Source organism: Microchirus variegatus, assembly GCF_963457635.1.
Source record: "Microchirus variegatus genome assembly, chromosome: 3".
Classification (NCBI taxonomy): domain Eukaryota; kingdom Metazoa; phylum Chordata; class Actinopteri; order Pleuronectiformes; family Soleidae; genus Microchirus; species Microchirus variegatus.
Window position 1 is genome coordinate 5942958 of NC_139804.1, and position 22984 is coordinate 5965941.

Below are 22984 nucleotides of genomic sequence, written 5' to 3' on the forward strand. Positions count from 1 at the left end.
TTTTTAATCTCATGTGAAATCATTTTCGAATAATAAATTGTACAGTAAAGCTGCTTTGAAATGATTTTTTTCAAAATAAAAAAACTGTTATTAGTAAATGTGTAGAACATAAACCAATTTATTTCAAGCCGTTGTAGAACATATTATACTGTAAAATTGTGCCTATACAAAACATAATGAATGCTTCTGGCAGAATAACACTTTTTTTTTTCTTTTAATTTGTGTACAGCAGTGTTTCTGTTCAAGTCATTCCAAGAAAGTCAGCTCACTGTCAAAGTGCATCAGGGCAGATGGATCATTTCCTGAATTTCAAAAAATCATTAAAATGATTCCTTAAGAGGTTTGCAAATATTTTCAACTGATCCGTGTTCAGAATGATACTGACTATTATTATAGAATGTTTAAAGTCATTCCAAAATACTTTTTTTTTTGAGGAAGAAGAAAGTCAGCTCACTGTCAAAGTGCATCAGGGCAAATGGCTCATTTCCTGAAATTCAAAAATTCATTAAAATTATTCCTTAAGAGGTTTGCAAATATTTCCAATGGATCCTTGTTCAGGGCGATGCCGACTATTATGATGGTAAATTTCAAGTCATTCCGAGATACTTTTTTTTATTTTTGAAAAGAAAGTCAGCTCACTGTCAAAGTGCATCAGGGCAAAATGGATCATTTCCTGAATTTCAAAAATGCATTAAAATTATTCCTTTAGAGGTTTGCAAATATTTTCAACACCTGGACACTTTACAAGTGCTGCTGCCCTCAAACGCGTTTTAACACTCAAACACATTGCTTGTAATATCACTTACACAGTAGCACTGTACAGTGCAGAGATGAGGTTGCGGTGACGGTGGCCCAGTTTCAGCGTCGCCTTGTATGCACTGCAAATAATAGCTATGAGCAAATATAGCAATATTGTTTTCCCATATGGATTCATGCCTTGACTGCATGTGTTTTTACTGTCTGAAATACATAAAGCCAATGCTTCCAGGGATTGTGTCGGGTGTCATACTTTACAAAACCAGGTTAACAACCTGTATACATCAGCACACAGCACATATAGACTTGATGATGAGCGTACTGTGCTGCACAGTTACTCACTCATAGAAACAAATTGAAACCCACTGAGCCTTTCACTCTAAATAAGCCTATAAATTAGCATAATTAACAGAGTATTGTCTCATTTTGTGTCGCGACTCGTGCTATATTATAGAATAACTGTCACCACTGAATAAACTTCAATCTTAAATATGAGTTTTTTTTCTCTGCTGCTTTTGATTAATGTCAAAAATAATGATTTCCTCTGGGGAACCTGCTTTTTTTTTTTTTCCCCAGGAGGTAACAAATAAATATCCATGCATACATTTAACCAAACAATTACAAATTGGTTCAGTCACGGATTAAAAGTGAACACGCTTTCAAATTCAAATTGGATGCAGCTGCTCAGAAAATAAATAAGTGTCCATCTCAGCGAATGGCTGCCTGTCACAGGATCCTCCACAGTCATGTTCATATTACTAGTATAGCATTTAGGTTGTCATCCTGCCAAAAGTAATACACCCCTCCCTTAAAGGAAGTGGATTAATGTTTTACCCTTTAACACCTAATCCTCAAAATGTCTTTTTTTTTTGTTTATTTTAAGCGTAAAAAGGGCAGAAAATGTCTTCTTTTGTCAATTTTTCCAGTGTTGTACCATTTTTCCTGCTATAAAACAGTAGTTTTGTTGGAGTTTTTGGGCCAATTCCAATCTCAACCCTTAATCTTAACTGGCTCTCAAAACCAAGTGTTGAGGGTTATTTTGTCACTTAGAAATGGGACACCCCTTAAATGCAGATACGTCTTCAGACTGCGGGGGGCAGAATAACGCGAAAGCTGCGTCCAGTCTGTCAACTCCAAAAAAGAAGAAGAAGAAGAACGCATTTACTTCAGGATTATTTATTACGATCCGTTTGTCAGTCAAGTTATTAGGTTGTCAGTTAGTTATAAGATGATACTCATACAAATACCACAACCACGGACATATTCAGCTGACAGTTACCACACACCACGGCTTATTGAAAAGTAAACCGCAACAATGACGTCAGTAATCCATAATATTAGCCTAAACTAAGATACAATGGTTTTCATCATTTTTATATCTCTATTAACAAAGAAAACACTTAATTTGTAGCGTACTTGTTTCGCTGCTTTCGGCGCCATCGTTGTTATGTCAAAACACGCAATGCATTCTGGGTAGCCCTTGCTCCCATGGGTGGTCTCGGAAAATCTCAATATTGAGGGCGATACAGCCCTTAAACTTGGCCCTCAACTTAATTTTTCTGAGAATCGGGAAAGCACTTGCACTAGAGGGAGCGCACATTTTTGAGATTGAGGGTTAAGCAAGGAATTGGAATTCACCAATAAGAGGTCAAAAAAATGGAAAATATGCACAACGCTTTTCCAAATCTCTCCTCTCTGGGCGACAAAGACGCTGATTCGCCAGCGTCCTGCAATGGCGTGAATGAATTTACCGTAATAACCACGCGGCTTTGACGTGCAACGTCTCAGCTTTTTAGAGAAACCGCCGGACTGTTTCACACAGCACAAACCGTCGCGCAGTTGCGGTTAATGCAAAGTGACTTGTATTCATTATTCTCCCTATAACATGTACATTTATTAACCTCAATCCCCAGAATGGAAAAACAATATCTTAATCTCTCCCTATTTCAGTGTAACTCCGTATCATAACGACTTTTTAAACAGCAGCGTCTGCTAATAATGGCCGCTCTGCTTCTGATGTGCTGTATATGTGAAGATAAGAAAACACACAAAAAAGCAAAAAAAAACTGTGGATTTCTCCCTCCACGACATTAATATTCCATACTGTACTCGACTGGAGTGCAGCAGCACTCTTTGAAGCACATCATGTAAACAGCGTGTTCCAGTCAGTGGAGTACAAATAAAAAGCTCTGATGGAAAAAATCCTGGTAAGTCGTCGCCAGTTTTAGCCTGAATGCTAGAGCATGAGAAAGTGACCCTTTTGCAGTTAAGATGTTTTCTTATTTAATGACGTGATCGCACAGGGGTTTGGGGATTTAAAAAAAAAAGAAAAGAAAGGGAGGAGCTGAGTGGGAAAAGTGTGGATGTCTCTCTCCTTGTTTTTATTTCTCTTTTGACACATCCGATCTTTTGATTTTTGATTTTGCCAGCATGTTTTCTTGTTTGCTGTCAGCTTTTTATCTATTTGTTGCTTTTTCTTTCAAAGCACCTTGAAAAGTTGTGTTTCTGTCAGTGCTAGATGGATTTGATTAAATTATAATATAGTAATATTACAGTAATATCCCCTCGTTATTACCGTGTGACATTATAACACTGATAGCAGCCTGTACACGGCTGGAAAATGCATTGCAAAGTGAGATACTATTATTGCTATAATATTGCTATAATATTGCAACACGCTGTTACCATGTTGTTATTGTATTGTGATGTAAACTAGTACCAACAAAAGAGATGCAAAGGTTGTGATTGCTCTTTGATTACGATGATTAAGTCGGGCAGAGAGGCGGAGCTAGCGATGTCACATGATGTGGGAGGTGTGGCTTTGAAACCTTTGAAATGCCACTTTGAGAGACAATAAGGCAAAGATAGTTGGAGACAGGAGCCATGGCAGGGGTGCACACTAAAGTAGACCGACGCTCTTAGAAATAAGGGTTCCAAAAGGGTTCTTCTACAACGCCTGAGGTTCTACCTGGAACCATTTGCTTCTGAAAAACTCTTTCCTGAAGAAAGGGTTTTTCAAGGGTTCTTGGTGACACTAATGGTTCCAATAAGAACCATTTTGATCCAGAGAAATCGAGGCAAATCGATTGTAACGGCAGACTTTCGATGTACATATCTGTGTTGATAGAATGTTTGAAATAAAACCAACCTTGCAATTTGAAGGATTTATGTTTCAGCAGCAGCGCGTCATACTTCCGGCAGCGGCGGACTGATTCCGCTGCCGGAAGTATAGTGCTAAGAAAGTAGTCCCTCAAAAATCCACGCGATGTGACGTTAGTTTTGTTTCAAATATTATTCTATCAACACAGATATGTACATCGATAGTCTGCCTATGTCGGTATGAGTGTTTTTAATGCCATGCTAACATGTACCATTGACTTGCACTAGCCATAGCATCAGCGAACTCGGCAACTAGAAGAACTGAATGAAATTTCTTGAAAACGTCTCCAGACGTCTCCATCACACCGGCTGAGTTGGAAAATAGGTCTTATGTTCAAAATTCCGAACTATCCCTTTAAGTTTAAACACAGATTGAACTTGTCTTCACCTAAACACTATTATACTTTCATATTCATTAACTGAATAACAAGGCCAGGCAAACACTAAAGAGCCTTAATGGCTGTTTAGGTGCATCATTTCTACTTCTATGTGTCACTCTACTGTTTTACTCACAGGCACTTAGAATAATAAAAAAAAAAGCTGTTGTGATATATGTGTTAATCACAGTTGTGATTTAAGGTGTTGGTGGGCTGTAAACAATTCTCAGGATTTACATTGGCTCACAGCATACGCCTGGGAATGACTGGCACATATATAGAGAGAGAAAGCTCCTGTGCATTATGCATTCAGGCACATTTAAAAGGTAGGAAAAAAAGGTGAAGGGGGAAAAAACATGATAAACCTGACATTATTTTATTAATGTCTAAATATAATACATCTGCTCGCTGATTCATTACCTGCCTTCAACCGTAAGTGCTGATGAAGGAAATGATTGGAAAGTGAGCGCCACGAGAGCAGATAAGACAGACTGCTTTTATCAAGCGCTCCCCGGAGTAACCCCTTCATATCTGATTATTCTCACCTACGCTGACCTTTACTGAACAGACGTAATGGGCCGAAGAAAAGAAAAAAAAAAAAAAAAAAAAACATATTTCATGTAATTTATTTCTTTAATGACTTAAAGGTTAAAGCTGTCACCGGAAACAATCACTTACAGTGACAGCGTAATTTAGGCCGCCGCGGTTCAGAATAGCTTCTCGTGTTTGTGGCAAAAAAGCTGCTGATTTGAGGCACTCGATACGCCCGTGCCATTTTAAAAGCCATCAGCCTGCTTGATCGGGGGTTGAGATTTAAGCAACTATTTAAGGGGCAGCAAGTAATTAGCACTAAATCTAGATCTGATCCATTAACTGAAGCTAATCTGTAAATTACCTGTCCAAAGTGATGCATGTTCGCGGAAGTGTACACAGACTATAGTTCCAACAAAGTTAGCTTCAGATAATGTCGCAGTTTAAAATCAGCAGGGAATATTTAAGTTTTTTTTTTTTCTTTTACACCGGGCTTTCACTCATTCAGTCATAGAAAATCCATATGTAATTAGGGAGGGAAGTTATTATTTTTGCACCAGATTAGTACACTGTAAAAAAAGAAAACTCAAAATTTCAAGGCAACTTCCTGCAGTCAATTTTGGAGTTTACAGCCCAAAAAAAGTGCCATGAATAAATATTATTAGACCAGGGTATCAGCAGGGTCTTAAAAAGTCTTAAATCCAACAATTTGAATTTAAGGCCTTAAAATGTCTTAAATTCTCCTAAAATCTCCTAAAAGGTCTTAAATACAATTTTGAAATGGCCTTAAAAATCTATTAACGTGACTTTTATTTAAAACATGCATAAACTTCAGTCTCGCTTTGAAATGTTTCTATTTTTGAGGATGCAGATAACATAACTACAACACGGAACTGAAGTAGGCCACCTGTGCTGCCTGGTGACAATTTATCGAGCACCGCTAGCTAGTGTGCTGTTCGCGCACCGCGCTGTGTTACAGCTTAGCATAGCAGCGGAGAAAACTTAATGAAAGCCAACAGCTAAGCATATTGCAAGTTCAACAATTTGTGGCTCCAATTTTGCTTCATGTCTTTTGTACTTTTTTGCCAGTATGGATTTGAAATGGGTCTTAAATTGTATTCATTATGGTCTTAAAAAAAGTCTTAAATTTGACTTGTTTAAACCTGCAGAGACCCTGTAGACTCTAAACTTGTAAGTTAGAATTGTGCCAACTCAAAATTAAAAATTAAGTTTTTAATACATGTTTTTTTTTACATCTGAACAGGATTAGTTAGCCAAACTGTTTGAAAATCCTCTTAATATGTCACAGAGACTGAGGAATAATGTTCATATAACAAACTGAACTCACCAACAACAACAGTACAGCCAATATATTCGCATTTAAAACAAGTATTTTGCAGACTGCAAATCATGTTTATGTTTTGAAATTATGTTTTGGCATGTGGCGCCAACTACCGCCGTCTACCCATCATTGCAGTCAGTAGAGTCTCAATTGCTGAGCAACCACGGGTTGCCAGTTACGTCATAAAACGAAACCTAAAAGACCTCGGTATTTTTGAATTTGAATGAAGTAACCGTTTTTGGCCACATTCTTACATATGGCACCTTTAAAAACTCACAATCTTTTGTTGGGCTGTAAACTCAAAAAATGATTGCAGCAAGTTGCCTTGAAATTTTGAGTTTTCGCAACTTTTTTTTTTTTTTTTTTACAGTGTAGTGTGCTCCTGTCACACACCATTTGCATTCAGCAAAGGGAGGGAAATGTAAAGAGGACGGAGGACAATACTGAATGGAGAAATAACTGAAAGGTCATCCATAACGCAACAAAAAAAAAAATACATTAAATTTCAATCTGATTCCTGTTGCTATATCTCGCTCCTTGCTCCTTTACCCACAGATGCAAATATGCTCCTGTGGATGTTTTCCTGCGAAACATGAATCACTCACACATTAAATGTGTTTTTTTGTGCAGCGTTATTGAGACACATTTGACTGTATCCGTCCTTCATCTGCGCCGGGGATTTATAGCGGGCGCTTTAATCGGCCGTAAACAAAAGGGAGTTTTACAACGGACGACGCGTGCCGCAACGGACGTGTTCGCAATAACGCCGCCGCACAGCGAGCGTCCGCATCCGCGTCAGCTTCAGCGTCAGCTCTACATTGTGTTTGGTGCCTCGCCGCTGCTGATAGTGTGATCTTAAAATGTTGCAGTCAGTTGATTGAGTTGTTACAGAGGTCGATGGAGCCCGGCAACAAAAGGAAATAACCAAGACGGAGTGAGCTGTCAGTCAACTTTATCCTCCATCAAAGAGGACATTCGGCGCCCGTTACTCAGTAGCACCTGAGCAAAAGTGAAACTCACTTGACTCCGAGGTCGTACTGAGTGATTTTCCTGTGATTTTCCACAGTTTGGAGAGAAGGAGGTGGAGAAGCAAGGGGGAAGGTAGGGGGTGGACAATCCAAAGAACTAGCGATAAATGTCCCTGCAGGGGGAAACTCTTAGCAGTGTTTTTTTTTTGCTGTACAGGGGGGGGGGGGGGGGGGGAAGAAAAAGGGAAAGTAAGTGCTGATGGCAATATATCAGCTTCAGAAAAGTGGGTCAGAAATATTGTAACAGTCTCCAGGTAAAAATTGGAATTATGTTCTGTAAGACTGTACTTGTACATGTGATGTGCCACAAATGAACTGGGATTAAGTCAAATCCCAGGGGGCTTGTAAGCAGTCTGCAACATTTAAAGGTCATTGCACGAGACAGCGTTTTTTTTCTTTCTTTGTGTGATGTATTTGCATGTTAATATGTTTTTAAAACCTCTGTCCCGTCAATGAAAGCGTTGATATCAGAACAAGGTTAACGCAGCCACCGTATTAGAATAGTTAATGAAAGAGCGATTCAGAGAGGAAAAAAAACGGCGCTGTGGGTTTTTAAGTAGGGTGGCCATACGTCCAGATTTAGGCCGGGCTGTCCAGATTTTAAATATCCTGTCTGGCGTCCGCCTCAGCCTCCAGCTGGACGCTCAGTTGTCCTCCTTTTTCACTTTTCACTGCAACAGCATAACTTCCAATGCCCTAATATCTATGGTCTAACAAATAATTTACACTCAGAGTCAAAGAGAAAATTTTTCTAATTGCACTATTTTCCCCAAACATTTCAACCCTTTTTGGCTGTGAGTTTGGGAGGTGATGTTCTCAGATCTCAGTTGTTAGTTTTTGAAACAGATGTTTTGTTGTAAATGATACATCATAAATTACTAGTACTATTATCAAAATTGTATTGTAGTGTATAATACTGTCCTCCTCCTTGAAAATGGCGAATACTTTTAGCAGCAGCAGTGAAATGACAAGCTGTATTTCCCGTTTTGCTAGATTTGTGTTAGCCTAGCAGTTAGCTTAGCAGCGACGGCTAGTGGAGTGCCCTCTCTGTCTCTAACCGTCAAAGCGAACGTTATTAAACCCATTTACAGCGTCTGTTACACAAAGGTCTTACTAAGGCATGTGAATTTCTCTGTGAGATGAATAAAGTATCTATCTATCTATCTACAAAGGGAATCTTAAAACGACTCTCAATAGCTAGCCTACTCCTTACAAACCTACAAAACTTCCTTCCAAAACCTTTCAGTACATCCTGTTAGCATTTAGCTAAGTGTTAGCAGGAACCAAGCACACTGTCCTTCATTGTTCATTATCGACTGTACACATGTTTATTTTATTCTTCTCTCACAATAATAAAAAGAAAATGTTGACTTCATCCTTAGACATATATTTTCTGTTGTTATTTTACATTTTTGCTCAGTTACTTTGCCCTCAATGTGAAGAGTATGTGCGTGTTGTGGTCGACCTTCAAATTATTCGAAATGTTGTCACCACCGATATGCGAAGGCCGTAAAAACCAATGCACAAAAAAAGATTTTACAATTTAGTTAGTGACACTGAGAAAATAAAGACAAAAGGCGCTCCTGAGAATGATCAACTGAAATCTATAGAGGAGTGATTAACACTTTAATTACACACAATTAATTGGAACGCAGTTGATTGTGAATTATGTGGCGCATTTTCTCGGCAAACTTGAGAATGGATTTCCGTTAAAAAGTTAAGGCGGCGCGAGGTGGGAACAAATGAGAAGTTATAATCTAATGCTCTTAAAACGCACAAACACTGCTCACTGTGAACATGGAAACCCGAAAACATTGCAACAAAAATTGGATTTAATGTCGCAGCAGGCTGGTGATAAATCTTGATCACTCCCGTCCTGTAGAAATTATACTGCTGCAAAATTTATGTGCAACAGCAAATCTCTTTTGGAGGTGATCAAATTACTTTCATTCATTCATTCATTCATTCATACAAGAAAAGACTGTCTGTTATATATATATGTATACATCAGGGGTGCCAAACTGGCGGCCCTTGGGCCACAAGTGGAACCCCAATCAAATACATGCAGCCCACCTCTTTCTTTACATCATGTTACAATTGAAACATGGAACATGTCCTCCTCTTCTTTTAAACACAGCGCGTGTGGCTGAACATACATAAAAAACAATATAAAACAAACTATGTTTGCTAGCAATATTTTTGTAATAATAAGACAGATCGCCCTAAACATTTTTGGATATGGGTTGAGCATGGTCCGATGGTGTGCATCCTTGATTGTCAAAGAATTAACATTTTCGCTCATTTATCACGCTACACCAGGCAGGCAGCAGCTCATCAGCAGCAGCTGCGCTGTCTGGCGCGGGGAGGTGGGAGTGAAGAGGCTGGTGGGTGAGACATTTCCACACCGTTCACCGCAGAACATGGTGACCATGGTTGAACATGGTAGAACATGGTGTTAGCATTAGCGTAGGGCTAACATAATACAAACACTGTGCAACCTCATTAACGCAAAATGTTTGAATTTTCGGTTAGCATTAGCGTAGCTAGCTGTTGCGGCTGGCAGTCACAAAATGTGCGTCGTGCCTACTGAGGTTGCACAGTGTTTGTATTATGTTAGCCTTTACATTCCTTATCATGCGTTACCATAACTGAAAAATCTTCTTCAGCTCCCGCTATAGGAACACATACTTCCTACGGGCACTGCACTAGTTGACTTACTTTTAGATTTATTTAATAGTGTATTCATTTTGCATTTATTGTGAAGTAAACATCATTCCACAACCAAACAGGAACTTTTAATAAGAGTCATATTGAGTCATTAATTTGACTTTGACATCCGTGGTTTACATTATCTGCGGCGGGGAGTCGTGAAGAAGCTATTTTTAAACATTGTTAAAACAATGTTTTGTTAATGAGGAGCAGTGCATCCACCTTGCCAGAGGGGGGAGCTGCGCTTCTGAGAGCGGATGTGCTGAATAGTACTGGGCAATCACAAGACTCTGTCTTCTGGGTGTGAGAGTTGAGTCTCAAATTTCGTGGCTGGGAAACAGCGTCAGAAAAGAGGATTTCTATCGTCTCGTTTACAGCAACTAGGAGGTTTTTGACCATGAAAACCAGTTAATATATGTAAGTAGACCTCCATAACTAACATATATGTGCAACAGGACCTGCCTGAATAAACACCTTTTTTTTAACTATAACAAGGAGCAACTATAGTTCTTTTAGCTTCTTCTTTCCCTTCTGCTGTATTTTTGCTGCCGTGAAAATTCACCGTACGCCTTTGCCTCTTCCAGCTGAAAAGTTAATTTGCGATAGCCACAAAATGCTTTGTTATGAAGCAATTTTCCCTCAATTTACCGACTTTATATGATGTAAACAATATAATAAGAGATTCTCAGCGTATTCAGTTGAGTCCTCGGAGGGCAAATAAATCGCTTTGTATGGTCTCCGTTAAATAAATCCAGAGGCATGTTTTCCATTATAATGACCACTGCTAAGAAGAAGATTTTATTCATAAATAGATCTTTTTTTAATCCTGTTTCCTAGGCCTCGTGTCTTTTTTTATTATTATTCGACACCTTACATAGTAATAGGAAAACTGACAAAGTCCATTAATCAATATCCAAGACTGATACATGTGGTTATTATAGTCATTATCCTTATCATTATTAATAAAGGTTATTAACTGTAATTAGTCGTGAAAGTGCAGCTGAAAGAGAGGCTTCCCATGTTAAACAAGAATCCAGAGGTGCAGCTGCTGAATGTGTATCTTCTGTTAATTAAAAACTATCCCCCTAATTACTTTTGTAATTAGAAAACACTGCATTTTTAAAAAGGCTTTTTTTTTATACACGAACATTAATCAGTGGTTTTGGTTCAAGTCCAAAAATAAAAAAAAAGTGAACGACACAACAAAAGATGAAAAACACTGGCCGAAATCATGTCGGAGTATAACCATTGATAAGGCACGGTGAAGAAGCGAGATTTATTTTCGCCGTGCGGCACGGGAGCAGCATAACTCTGCATGTTCAAATTTCCAATTTGCTCCGAAAAACAAAACAAGAATAACTACAGGATGTTAAATTCACAGACGTCACCTGCAACCGGGCAACCAAGCACTAGTGAACTACTTTAATAGCCACTCATATGTGCCTTAATTGCTGCATCATCTATTTTCCTCTAAATTGACATAATTATTATTTACACAATTAGCATCAGTTGTGCTTGAAAGAAGAGCTGAAACTGAAAATGTTTCCTGATATTATTTTGGTCAGGAACATTCTTGTCATAGGAATGGCATTATACTGAATGAATGGCTTCATTCTTTAGATAATCCCTGGATTGACCAAGCTTAATGCTATGCCAAGCACTGAATAACATGTTTAACTTTTGAGCCTGCTTAATTTAGCTTGATTTAGAACGGTTAAGGCTGCGGGGGTGGTGGCAAAGCAGTGTGAGGCAGCATTGGGGTCGCAAGAAATGGTTGAAGGAGTAGCGTTATTTAAGGGTGGCTGTGACTGGAACATGGCTAATGGACTGGGATCAGCTATCAGCTGATTACAGCTGGTGCTTATGACCACCATGTCCAGCATGAACTACTAAAGGACCATAAATAAAGTGAGATTTAGGCTAATTTCTACGGAGCCCCTGATGTGACATGAGAAAAATAACGAGACACATTTTTTTATTTTATTTTTTAAATCTCGAGTTTCCAAGAAAAATATGAAAAGAAACATTTGCAAAGAAAAAAAAAAAATTCATAATTTTTTGGAAATTCAAGATCTCGACTTTCCGTAAAATATGAAAAAAAAACATTTGAAACTTTTTTGGGGGGGATTTTTTATTCTTTTTCATAATTTTTTAGAAACTCGAGAGGCTCGAGAAATTATGAAAAAACAATTACATTTTATTTTTTTTCATATTTTTTTGGAAACTTGAGATCTCTAAAAAAATAACATTTTATTCATTTTTTTTTTTTTCCTCATGTCACTTCTGCGGTCCGTACATTTCCCCATAGACATGCATTGAAATGTTATATTTTCGCATCCAGTGGAGTCATCCCCTACGCATACTTCAGGGCTTCAAACTGGATGCAATGTCAGTGTTTATATACAGTCTATTGTATTGATATTGATACTGTAGCTGTGTTGCAAGCAATAAAAGAAAACGTATACCAATATAAAAGGAAGATTTTTCTATGATTAAATGTGTTGGGGTTTTTTTTGTTCAGAGGAAGAAGTCATTTGTGGGAGAGCAGACAGACAAATAAACACACTCTGCGGGCTGAATTTCTCAGCTCAGTGCCTAACAAATCAGAAAATGACAATTTATTTAGTAATAAATAAGAATCAGTGGCGATGGAGTAAATAACTCAACCACAAAAAAACTAAACAAAAAAAAAAAAAAAGTCAGGACAAAGCATTAGCGAGTGAAGGTTGGCAGGAATATAAAAAGCATGAGAAGCGAGCTTGTGACCAGAAGGTCTCTGGTTTTAATACGAAATCAGGTCTGGGAAAATCAAACGGGGGGGGGGAGCGCTCGCCGCTTCTCTCCTCGCACACCACTGAGGCGTCCTTGAACCAGGAGCAACCTCCCCCCTCCAGCTGCTCCAGTGGAGCTGCAGAGTGGTCAAATAGAGGGAAAGGCATGACTGGGTGAAGCGGGCAGCTCCCTGGTGTGAACGTGTGCATCTATACATATGTGAAGCAGGTTGAAAGAGAGAGAGAGAGCGAGAGCGATCGTGTCCAGGAAAACCTCTCCTTGAGAAGTGAAGATTAAATAAATGACCAGCATACTGTGCAACAAGCGACGTATGTTAATGTTTCCCCGGGCTCTTGGGGGGAGATAAAAGGCCGATCCGAACGTTGTTTATTGGGAAACGGTGTGCGACATAAATCATGCAGCAAGAAAATGGAGGCAATAACTCACCTTTCCCTTTGCTTTTTGTCCCAGCCACTGAAAGCATGAAGGAGCAAAAGTGAAGAAAACCGGTGGTTAGATAAACAGTGCGAGAGCAGCGTTAATGATAATGGCGAGCATTTTGCCGTATCCACGGCGACGGCAATTATAGAATGATATGTGATGTATGAAGAGGAGTACGCATATATAGTATCAATGTGCGCCACATGCTGTCACGACATGTCAGATAATGGACTCAATACACATCGTTAAAGGAGGTGAAAACACACAACAAGTGAGTTTTAGTCACACAACATTCAGCATCTATAGGCGTAGCTTGCAGTCATCACAGTATAGCAGTTATTCACACACAGATTATCTGTTGCGATGACGGTATAGGACAAGGTCACCACTGAACACCACACAACAGCATCCATTTTGACTTATTTATATCACAACAGCTCCGCAATTTATTGTATGACTGAGTATACAGTATATATATTATATATATATTGTATGTAAGATATATATAATATTTTATATTTTGGATCCCTAAGCTAAATCAATGTTTCCATTGAACTAATAATAACACATGCATTTGAACATAAGTGGTACTTTTTGGTCATTTATTGTTGAAAATTATATACATATTATGGCATGCCGTTCAGGAAATTAATCTTTGAATATATTGAATGATACTTTGAATATATTGAATGAAACCTTGAATATATGGAATGAAACTCTGAATATATTGAATGAAACCTTGACTATATTGAATGAAACCTTGAATATATTGAATGAAACTTGAATATATGGAATGAAACTCTGAATATATTGAATGAATGCTGAATATATGGAATGAAACCTTGAATATATGGAATGAAACTCTGGATATATTGAATGAAACTCTGAATATATTGAATGAAACCTTGAATATATTGAATGAAACTCTGAATATATTGAATGAAACCTTGAATATATGGAATGAAACTTGAATATATTCAATGAAACCTTGAATATATTGAATGAAACTTGAATATATGGAATGAAACTCTGAATATATTGAATGAAACCTTGAATATACGGAATGAAACTTGAATATATTGAATGAAACTTGAATATATGGAATGAAACTCTGAATATATTGAATGAAACTTGAATATATTGAATGAAACTCTGAATATATTATATATATATATATATATATATATATATATATATATATATCTTTGAATATATTGAATGAAACTTTTTCTGACCATCTGAGCCTTTTCGTCTTGTCCCTTTGTCTTTTATCAATCCGGTTAATGTCAACTGCGGACAAATCAAAATTTTAATTCTCTCAAAATCAGGGCTCTCAAACTCAAATGACCTGGGGGCCAATGCGCACCTATTGTGGTCAAGAGGGGGGCCGGCCTAGAGAACAAAAAGTTGCATCATGATACCACACGTATACTTAATAATACTATTTATGATGCAAAATGAATGTATTAATATCAAAAACAGACATTTATTTTAAATTACGTAAATAATAGTGTGAACAACTCTAATTCAAATTCGTCCCAGGAGCCGTTTTGGCCACTGCCTACCAAGCAAATGTGTAAATATATAATTGAATGTTGTATATGATACATTTAATAATGGGACAAATATGACCAAATGTCTTATTATTACTGTTATAAAAACATTGCTAGAAGACAGATATTATATCATATCACCTCGCTGCTCTAAATGATATTGACAGTCACCATCTGATCCAGGCAGTTTTGCAACGAGGTGAACTAGGGAAGTGACATATTATGCACTCTGCTGCACAGAAATAACAGACCATAAATGTTCAGTCACACCTAATTGCATTAATCCAAGCTGTGTTCTAAAATTGGTTAAGTATAGAACCGTGGAACAACTTATCTTACCGGCCTAAACGGAGTTCAACATAATCCTGAAACAGCATTTCCAAAAACAGACGATCCAAATCTGGAACGAGGGACTTCAATGTCAATACAAATGAAGTCAGTGGAGAAAACACAACAAAAACAACTATAACTATGGCATTACATCATCAGATATAAGACAAACAAGCCTCTCTGTATTTATCTGGAGCTCGTGTACGATCACCCAGTCACGGCTAATTAGTTTGAAATCGGTCCATTACGTCACCAAGATATATATTTATTTATTTCTAAAGTGAAAGGATCACGGGATACGGCGACTAATCAACACAATTAATTGCTGTAAAAACTGCTAATCACAACACTTACACCGTACTTTCCTCCGTCGGGACTAATCTGGCTGCCAGTGAGCTGAGAGGAAGTCATATCAACAAGTTAAACTTTCACCTGTGGTGAAAATTACACGCCCGCTCAGAGTGACAAAGCAGATTGGTAAACAATTTCCTTTCATCACCGCTCGAAAGAGATGGAGAGAGAGAGAGAGAGTGTGTGAGAGAGACGCTTTTGTTTGTGTCTCCGGTGGTTACACAAGGGAAAGGTGCTTACAATGGCTGTCTTCACGTGGAAGCACTTAGTTCGGTGTAATGAGGACAGAGCGCGGCTACACGTGGATTCAGAGTGGAGCAGATTAACGCTAGATTTGCCACCAAAGTACAGATTCTTTTGAAAAAAAAAAGGGGACTCTTTCCATTAACTTGCGAAAAAAAAACAGCGCTGAAAGCTAATTGCCACTTGAACCATGTGTCCAAATAAGACAAAGCACCAAACAGCAGAGGGGGGAAAAAAAGGTCCAGACCCAGACGTGTCACCACCCTCCAAACTAATGGACTGCGCGGCATCTGAGGCGAATGCTGAAAGCACCGTGGAGGAACAATGGTGTTGTAGTGCAGAACCTTCTCAAAACAGCATAAATACACATATTTTTTTTTCCCTTTTTGTTTTGTTTCCTCAAGGAAATGAGAAAACAGAGAGATTGTACTTTGCTTTTTGAGACATTTTTAAGGAATAAATGACATCCATGTTGTTCAGGTACACTCTTAGAAATAAGGCTTCCAAAAGGGTCCTTCTACAAGGGCTGAGGTTCTACTTGGAACCATTTGCTTCTGGAAAAACCTCAAGGGTTCTTGGTAACACTATTGGTTCCAGTAAGAACCATTTCGATCCAGAGAACCCAGAATAAAGGGTTTTAAAAGGGTTCTTGAAGGAACCCTCCAATAGGGTACTTCTACAAGGGCTGAGGTTCTACCTGGAACCCTTTGCTTCAGAAAAACTCTTTCCAGAAGAAAAGGTTTTTCAAGGGTTCTTGGCAACACTATTGGTTCCAGTAAGAACCATTTTGATCCAGAGAACCCTTTCCTGAATAAAGGGTTTTAAAAGGGTTCTTGGTGGAACCCTCCAAAATGGTCCTTCTACAAGGATTGAGGTTCTACTTGGAACCATTTGCTTCTGAAAAACCCTTTCCCGAAGAAAGGGTTTTCCAAGGGTTCTTGGTAACACTAATGGTTCCAGTAAGAACCATTTTGATCCAGAGAACCCTTTAAACCCCCTTTCCTGAATAAAGGGTTTTAAAATGGTTCTTGGTGGAATCCTCCAAAAGGGTTCAAGGTGGAACCTTTATAAAAAGGTTCTACCTGTAGCCAAAAAGGGTTCTCCTATGAGGACAAGCCGAAGAACCTTATATGGTTCTACTTAACACTTTTATTTCTAAGAGTGTATGTTTAAATGCGCACCAACAAATAAAAGAATAATAGTAGTCATTTTACAAGAAAGCTATTACGGGATAAACAGACAGAAAAATCCGTCAGAAAGGACATCGAATTCATCTGTTACATGTTCCCAACTCTGTGTTGTTGAAGTGATTTTTTTCCCAATAAGTTTGTTGCTGCGTTTGTTTCCCTTTTGCTTTATATTCTGCACAGGTATCATCATTTTTGATGTGAGGACCACAATGGGAAAGAAGGGAAGCTTCTTGGCTTCAAGTAAGCCAAGTAGAATAAATGGTGAGACACTTCACAGCTCCTTTTTTTTTTCTTCTTCTGTTCACAAAACATGACACTTCCAACGTACACAAAGCAGAGCTGGAGTTTTTATTTCGTGTGTGTGTCACGACTAAATCTTGGCTGACTGGAGGTCAGCGTGCCGCTAGTTGAGGAGGCAGAGGCTGACTGACAAGAACACTTCTTAGCTCCTCGAGAAATAAGTCCTTTCTCGTAGTGTTCGCCTCTCCTCCACCTCTGGTCCGATCATGCATTGTGTGCCGACACATCTTGTCAATTATAGATAAAGATCTAACAGCTAACAGGCCACTGTTCCCTTCAGCTGGAGTCACCGGAGCCATTGTTTCCCCCAGTACACACCTCTCATTTATTCCTGTTGTTAAACTTTTTTTTTTCTTTGCTGCTGAAAGTGTGCTCTGTATTCAAAAACGCTGCTTAAACGCTGTGTTTGAAAACTGGGCAACCGTCGTAAAAAAATAATGACACGTTTGCCCGCGAAAGGCTGTTGGAGAGGCATGAGCTCCCTGTGTGGGTTTGCATGTTCGATATTATGCGTTGAGACTAAAACAATTCTCTCCATGATGCCCACCAGACCAGTTTTGCAAAAATAATAACATGACACCAAGAGTGAATTACAATTCCTTGCTTAACCCTCAATCTTAACCCTCAATCTCAAAAATGCGCTCCCTCTAGTGCAAGTGCTGTCCCGATTCTCAGAAAAATTAAGTTGAGGGCCAAGTTTAAGGGCTGTATCGCCCTCAATATTGAGATTTTCCGAGACCACCCTCGGGAGCAAGGGCTACCCAGAATGCATTGCGTGTTTTCACATAAGAAAGATGGCGTCGAAAGCAGCAAAGCTAGTGCGATACAAATTAAGTATTTTCTTTGTTAATAGAGATATAACAATTATGAAAACCATTGTATTATCTTAGTTTAGGCCCATATTATGGATTACTGACGTCATTGTTGCGTAACATTTATTTTTATTTTATGATCGTTTGTCAATAGCCGGCCGGTGCGGACAAGTGATCGTATAAACAACTGACAACCTAATAACTTGACTGACAAACGGATAGTAATAAATAATCCTGACGTAAATGTGTTCTTCTTCTTCTTCTTTTTTGGAGTTGACAGACTGGACGCAGCTTTAGCGTTATTCTGCCCCCTACAGTCTAAAGACGTATCTGCAATTAAGGGGTGTCCCATTTCTAAGTGACAAAATAACCCTCAACACTTGGTTTTGAGGGCCAGTTAAAATTAAGGGTTGAGCTTGAGGGTTAAGATAGGAATTGGAATTGGCCCCAAGTCAAACATTGAATAAACCGACATAAAAGATAATAAAAATAATACAAAATAGTGATTACGATACCTACAGCTGTGGGTTTGTGAATGAAAAAGTACAATCTCTTACTTAAAAAATGGGAGTTAATCTGAAGTCTTGCAGAAAGGACAAAATGTTTATCTATGAAATGGGTAATTTCTTACTTAGCCTTGAATGAGCTCTTATCTGATGATGAGTGGTCACTGCGGGATGACCGTGCAAGTATAACATATGCCATTCCACGATCTAATGGGAAATTCATTGTTTTTGACAGTCATTAATCTTTCAGTAAGCTCCCCCACGCCCGCGCCCCGCCACCTATTTTTCTCCCCGTGTGGAAGTTATTAATCTCTGACTCCCTCCAAATTTAATACTGTTGACAAAGTCAGACACCATGATAAGATTCTCCTTGCCGTGAACTGGAAATGTTTACAAGCGCATGGCGAGCATATCAATAAATTCCATCTGGAAAGAAAAAAAAAAAAAAAGGACGAACGCTGACATTCCTGAGAGGACTCGCGCGGAGAATCGATAGCGGGGCGCGCAACACAACACACATCACTGTTGGGAATGTCAATGTGTTTAACACACTTATCGCACGGCTAAATGCGCGAGAGCCTTTAGCAAAATGCAACGCCATGTATGTAGACACACGGTATTTTGCAGTCCCTATTGTGTAACTTCTGTTAGAATCTGTTCTAATTCATGCAATGTGCATATTCAAACCTATTGTATTTGCATTACATAGAAAAGCTTCCCTTTAAAACAAGCACAGCATTTTGTAATCTCGCTGGAGGATTGGGTGATGTAGTTTATCAACCTTTATCTCACAATACATTGGTTTTTTTTGCTACAATACTGTCTAGAAAAAGGCTGAGAGTCTAAACCAGAGGTGTCAAAGTGGTGGCCCGTGGGCCTCATGTGGCCCCCCCAATCAATTACATGGAGCCCATGACTTAATATCATGCTATAATGAAAACATATCCTGCGACATCCTTTTTCTTTTAACACAACATGCAATAATTTGTTGACAAATACATTTGTTGTATGATTATGATTATTTTTAAACGTATTAAATTCGATTGTAAATGATATAAAAGCTTGTTTTACAGTTTTCTATGTCAGTATCTACTTAATTTTATTTCTGTTTTTTATCAATTATATATGTTTTTATTGTGACATATACATCCAGGGTATCCGCGGGGTCTTAAAAAGTCTTAAATCCAATAATTTGAATTTAAATTCTCCCAAAATCTCCTCAAAGGTCTTAAATACAATTTTGAAAGGTCTTGAAAAAACTTATTTTTATTTAAAACATGCATAAACTTCAGTCTCACTTTGAAATGTTTCTATTTTTGAGGATGCCGATAACACAACCACAACACGGAACTAAAGTAGGCCACCTGTGCTGCCCGGTGAGAATTTATCGAGCACCACTAGCTAGCGTGCTTTGCGCGCGCGCCGCGGTGTGTTGCAGCTTAGCATAGCAGCGGAGAAAACTTAACGAAAGCCCACAGCTAAGCCGAATTGCTTGCATAAAATGGGTATGTGCAAGTTCAACGATTTGTGGCTCTAAATTTCCTTCATGTCTTTTGTACTTTTTGCCAAATGGGTCTTAAATTGTATTCATTATGGCCTTAAAAAAAAGTCTTAAAAAGTCTTACATTTGACTTTTACGTTGAAATTCTGTGAAATATCACCCTGGTCATTTTGAGTTTGACACCTCTGGTCCTAAACCTTACTATGCAAGGTGACTTGATATGCATACGTTGTAATGTGGCACTATAAATACACATGAAACTGGATGGAACAAGCAGGATAAAATAGTGGGATAGGTAATCGCAATAAGCGATGACACAAAGTGATGAAAAATCAAATAATAATGAATTAAATGGGTGACAGGATGTCAATGATCGCGAGAGCAATAAGACAAAGAAGGAGCACAATGAGGCAGAGAGATGGGACTCTGGCCAGTTTAGTCACGAGAGGTATAAATTTGGAGCAGTCGACCTGCTTGTTAGCTCATTTCGCGTTGTGTGAGGCCTCAAAGTGAAAAAAGGATGGAAGCACATTCATTTATCTTTCCGACTTATTTCTGAAGTAGGCCTGTAACGAACGTCTCCTCCGCCTGGTCCCCGCGGTGATTAGTGGAACTGACCACTGGGACGTTTGTCCTCTAGCGCGCACAGAGAGAGTTTGACCCCTGTCACTCTAGCCGGCCGCTGCCGGGGTCACTGCTCTCCCTCTGCCAGTGTCAGACAACAAACTCCCCCGGGGACCATGTGTGGCTGTAAGTAAACCTTTGACAGGGAAGCACTTCATCATATTCAGCTCACACATAACACATAATCACAAGTGGAAGCGAGAGACACCGTTTTTTTAATAGGTGCCGTGGACAGCCCGGGCATGTCAGTGTCCCTCGGTAACTTCAGTGGTGACAAACTGAAAAGATAAAAGCTCATCTTCATTAATCTGCTTTCTCTGTATATAGAGTTAAGTTTTCCCAGTATCATTATATCATTATGTTCATTTTTAATCATAATTTTTGCAGAATCTGACACCACAAACACACACTTTCATATGTTTCCTGGCAGAATCCATGACATGAAGTAGTATGTCATCTGCATACGAAGAAACCTTATGCTCCATATTTACCTGACGATACCTAACCCAAACTGAAAAGTTAAAAGCTCATCTGCATTAATCTGCTTTCTCTGTACATAGAGTTACGTTTCCCAGTATCATTATTTCATTATGTTCATTTTCAATCATCATTTTTGCAGTATCTGACCCCATAAACACACACTTTCATATGTTTCCTGGCAGAATCCATCACGTAAAGTAGTATGTCATCTGCATACGAATAAACCTGATGCTCCATATTTACATGGCAATAACAGACGGACCTAAGAAATGAATCTTAACTGAAAAAAAATCTGCTATAAATTAATGAATCTCTCTCATTATCCAAGAAAAGTACTACATGAGTATAAGTAGAGCAGGGTTTGTACATAAAATAAAAATCAGCTGCTACATATTTTAGAATATATGTCTCTCCGCAGAAGTCACCATCGTTAATTATTAATTATACAAAGTAAAAAAAAAAAAAGTTTTAAGCCTTTTGCCAGTATATCTTTTTTTTTTTGCATCAATATTGTGACGATTTTCTGTAAAGTGGATTTTGAACGTTGTAGGATTCTGTCTTTCGAGGTTTTTTACTCTTTTTTTTTACCCAAAGTAGTGATTAATTAGTCTTGTCTGGTTTGATAGACCGTATCAATTATTCACACGCTTGTATTATTAACGTGCAGAAACACACGTCACTGGTCAGTAATGATGTATAGAGTCTCCAGAGTGAGCTTGAAGCTGATGGACAACCAAATGAGGTCAAGTAATAACCGGAACGACCTGATATACATAGTGTTATTGAGGTTTCCAGTGGGGGGGGGGGGGGGGAAACTCTATAAATCGAATTGATGAAAGAGACCGACAGGAGAGTAACACTGTATTTTACAGGCGACAATCTTGCATTGTGCGGTTATTGATTGAAAAACAAACTGTGCTTTTTTTTTTGGAGTGTTTGGTGATTTGCTGGACGTCTTTCAGGCAGTAGCAGTAGATCAAGATAAAGGTGTGGAGTGGACAGGTAGGCAGGCAGGAAACTCTGTGCAATGTACTGAACATGAGGTGACACAGCTGGTGGAGTTTAACAGCTGTAATATCCTCTCACTTGTGTCCAGAGTTTTGGGAATTATTTAGAGTTTTATTGGATTATTGATGAGGTTGAGCTGTAAAAAAAAAGTTCCGCGCCTCCAGCTTTTTTACAGCGATAACACTGAATGAATTACCTGTTTAAAAAAAAAAAAAAAAAAAAAAAAAGCCAACTCCCCCATAAACAGCAGTGACTTCCTGCCTGGCAGAAGACGCTGCTGCAGTAAAAACACAACAATTTAAACACACACACTCCTGGAGAACCGTGCAAGGCAGCATTAGAGGCACATACAGTATACCGTAGCGTCTGATGACGCCCCCCCCCCCCCACTCCCCGCGAACCAATTCTTTCTTCAATTTTCCCATCGTGTCTCTGCTGCGTTTCAATCAGAGCGACTTCATGTAAGGGAGAACCTGAGGTGTCCTTCCAGTTGGAGCAACGCAAACACATGGGAAGGTGATCCGGAGTAATTGAAAAGGCTGGATTTCACACACACAGCTGTGTCATCATGTCAAGGTATAGCCAGTGTGTGATGAATAACAACCAACTCATCCTTCCATGTCTCACTGGAATTGTAAGAAAAAAAAAAAATGCAACATTCAATCCCTGCACACTGTGATGGAGGATGTCAGTAAAAACCTAAACTGCACAGGGTTCCATAAAATAACACAGACGCTTTTTTGTAGTTTTCTTCCAATCATTTCATGGCCACAGAGCAGTGCAATTTTAGAGCAATAACGGGGAGAAGTCACCGATTTGTCCTCTAAGTAAATAAATAAATAAATAAATCCACTTCGCCCCTTTTTACAGTTTCTGGATCATATTTACAAACCTGACTGGAATGTGTAACACCAGTGAGACCGGATCATACCAAAATAATTTGTTTAATCTCCTGGCCGAGGTTTTGTGTA

General features: G+C 38.7%; 1 protein-coding gene across 1 annotated transcript in view; it reads right to left on the reverse strand.

The window, feature by feature from the left end:
• Positions 1 to 22984, reverse strand: part of cadm2b (cell adhesion molecule 2b) — a gene marked incomplete at both ends in the record, with an annotated part of 236648 nt that overhangs the window by 66494 nt on the left and 147170 nt on the right. The window contains one exon of the mRNA XM_083886195.1: positions 13122 to 13148. Within this exon, the coding sequence (XP_083742321.1) occupies positions 13122 to 13148 (27 nt within the window). The remainder of the gene's footprint in view (positions 1 to 13121; positions 13149 to 22984) is intronic.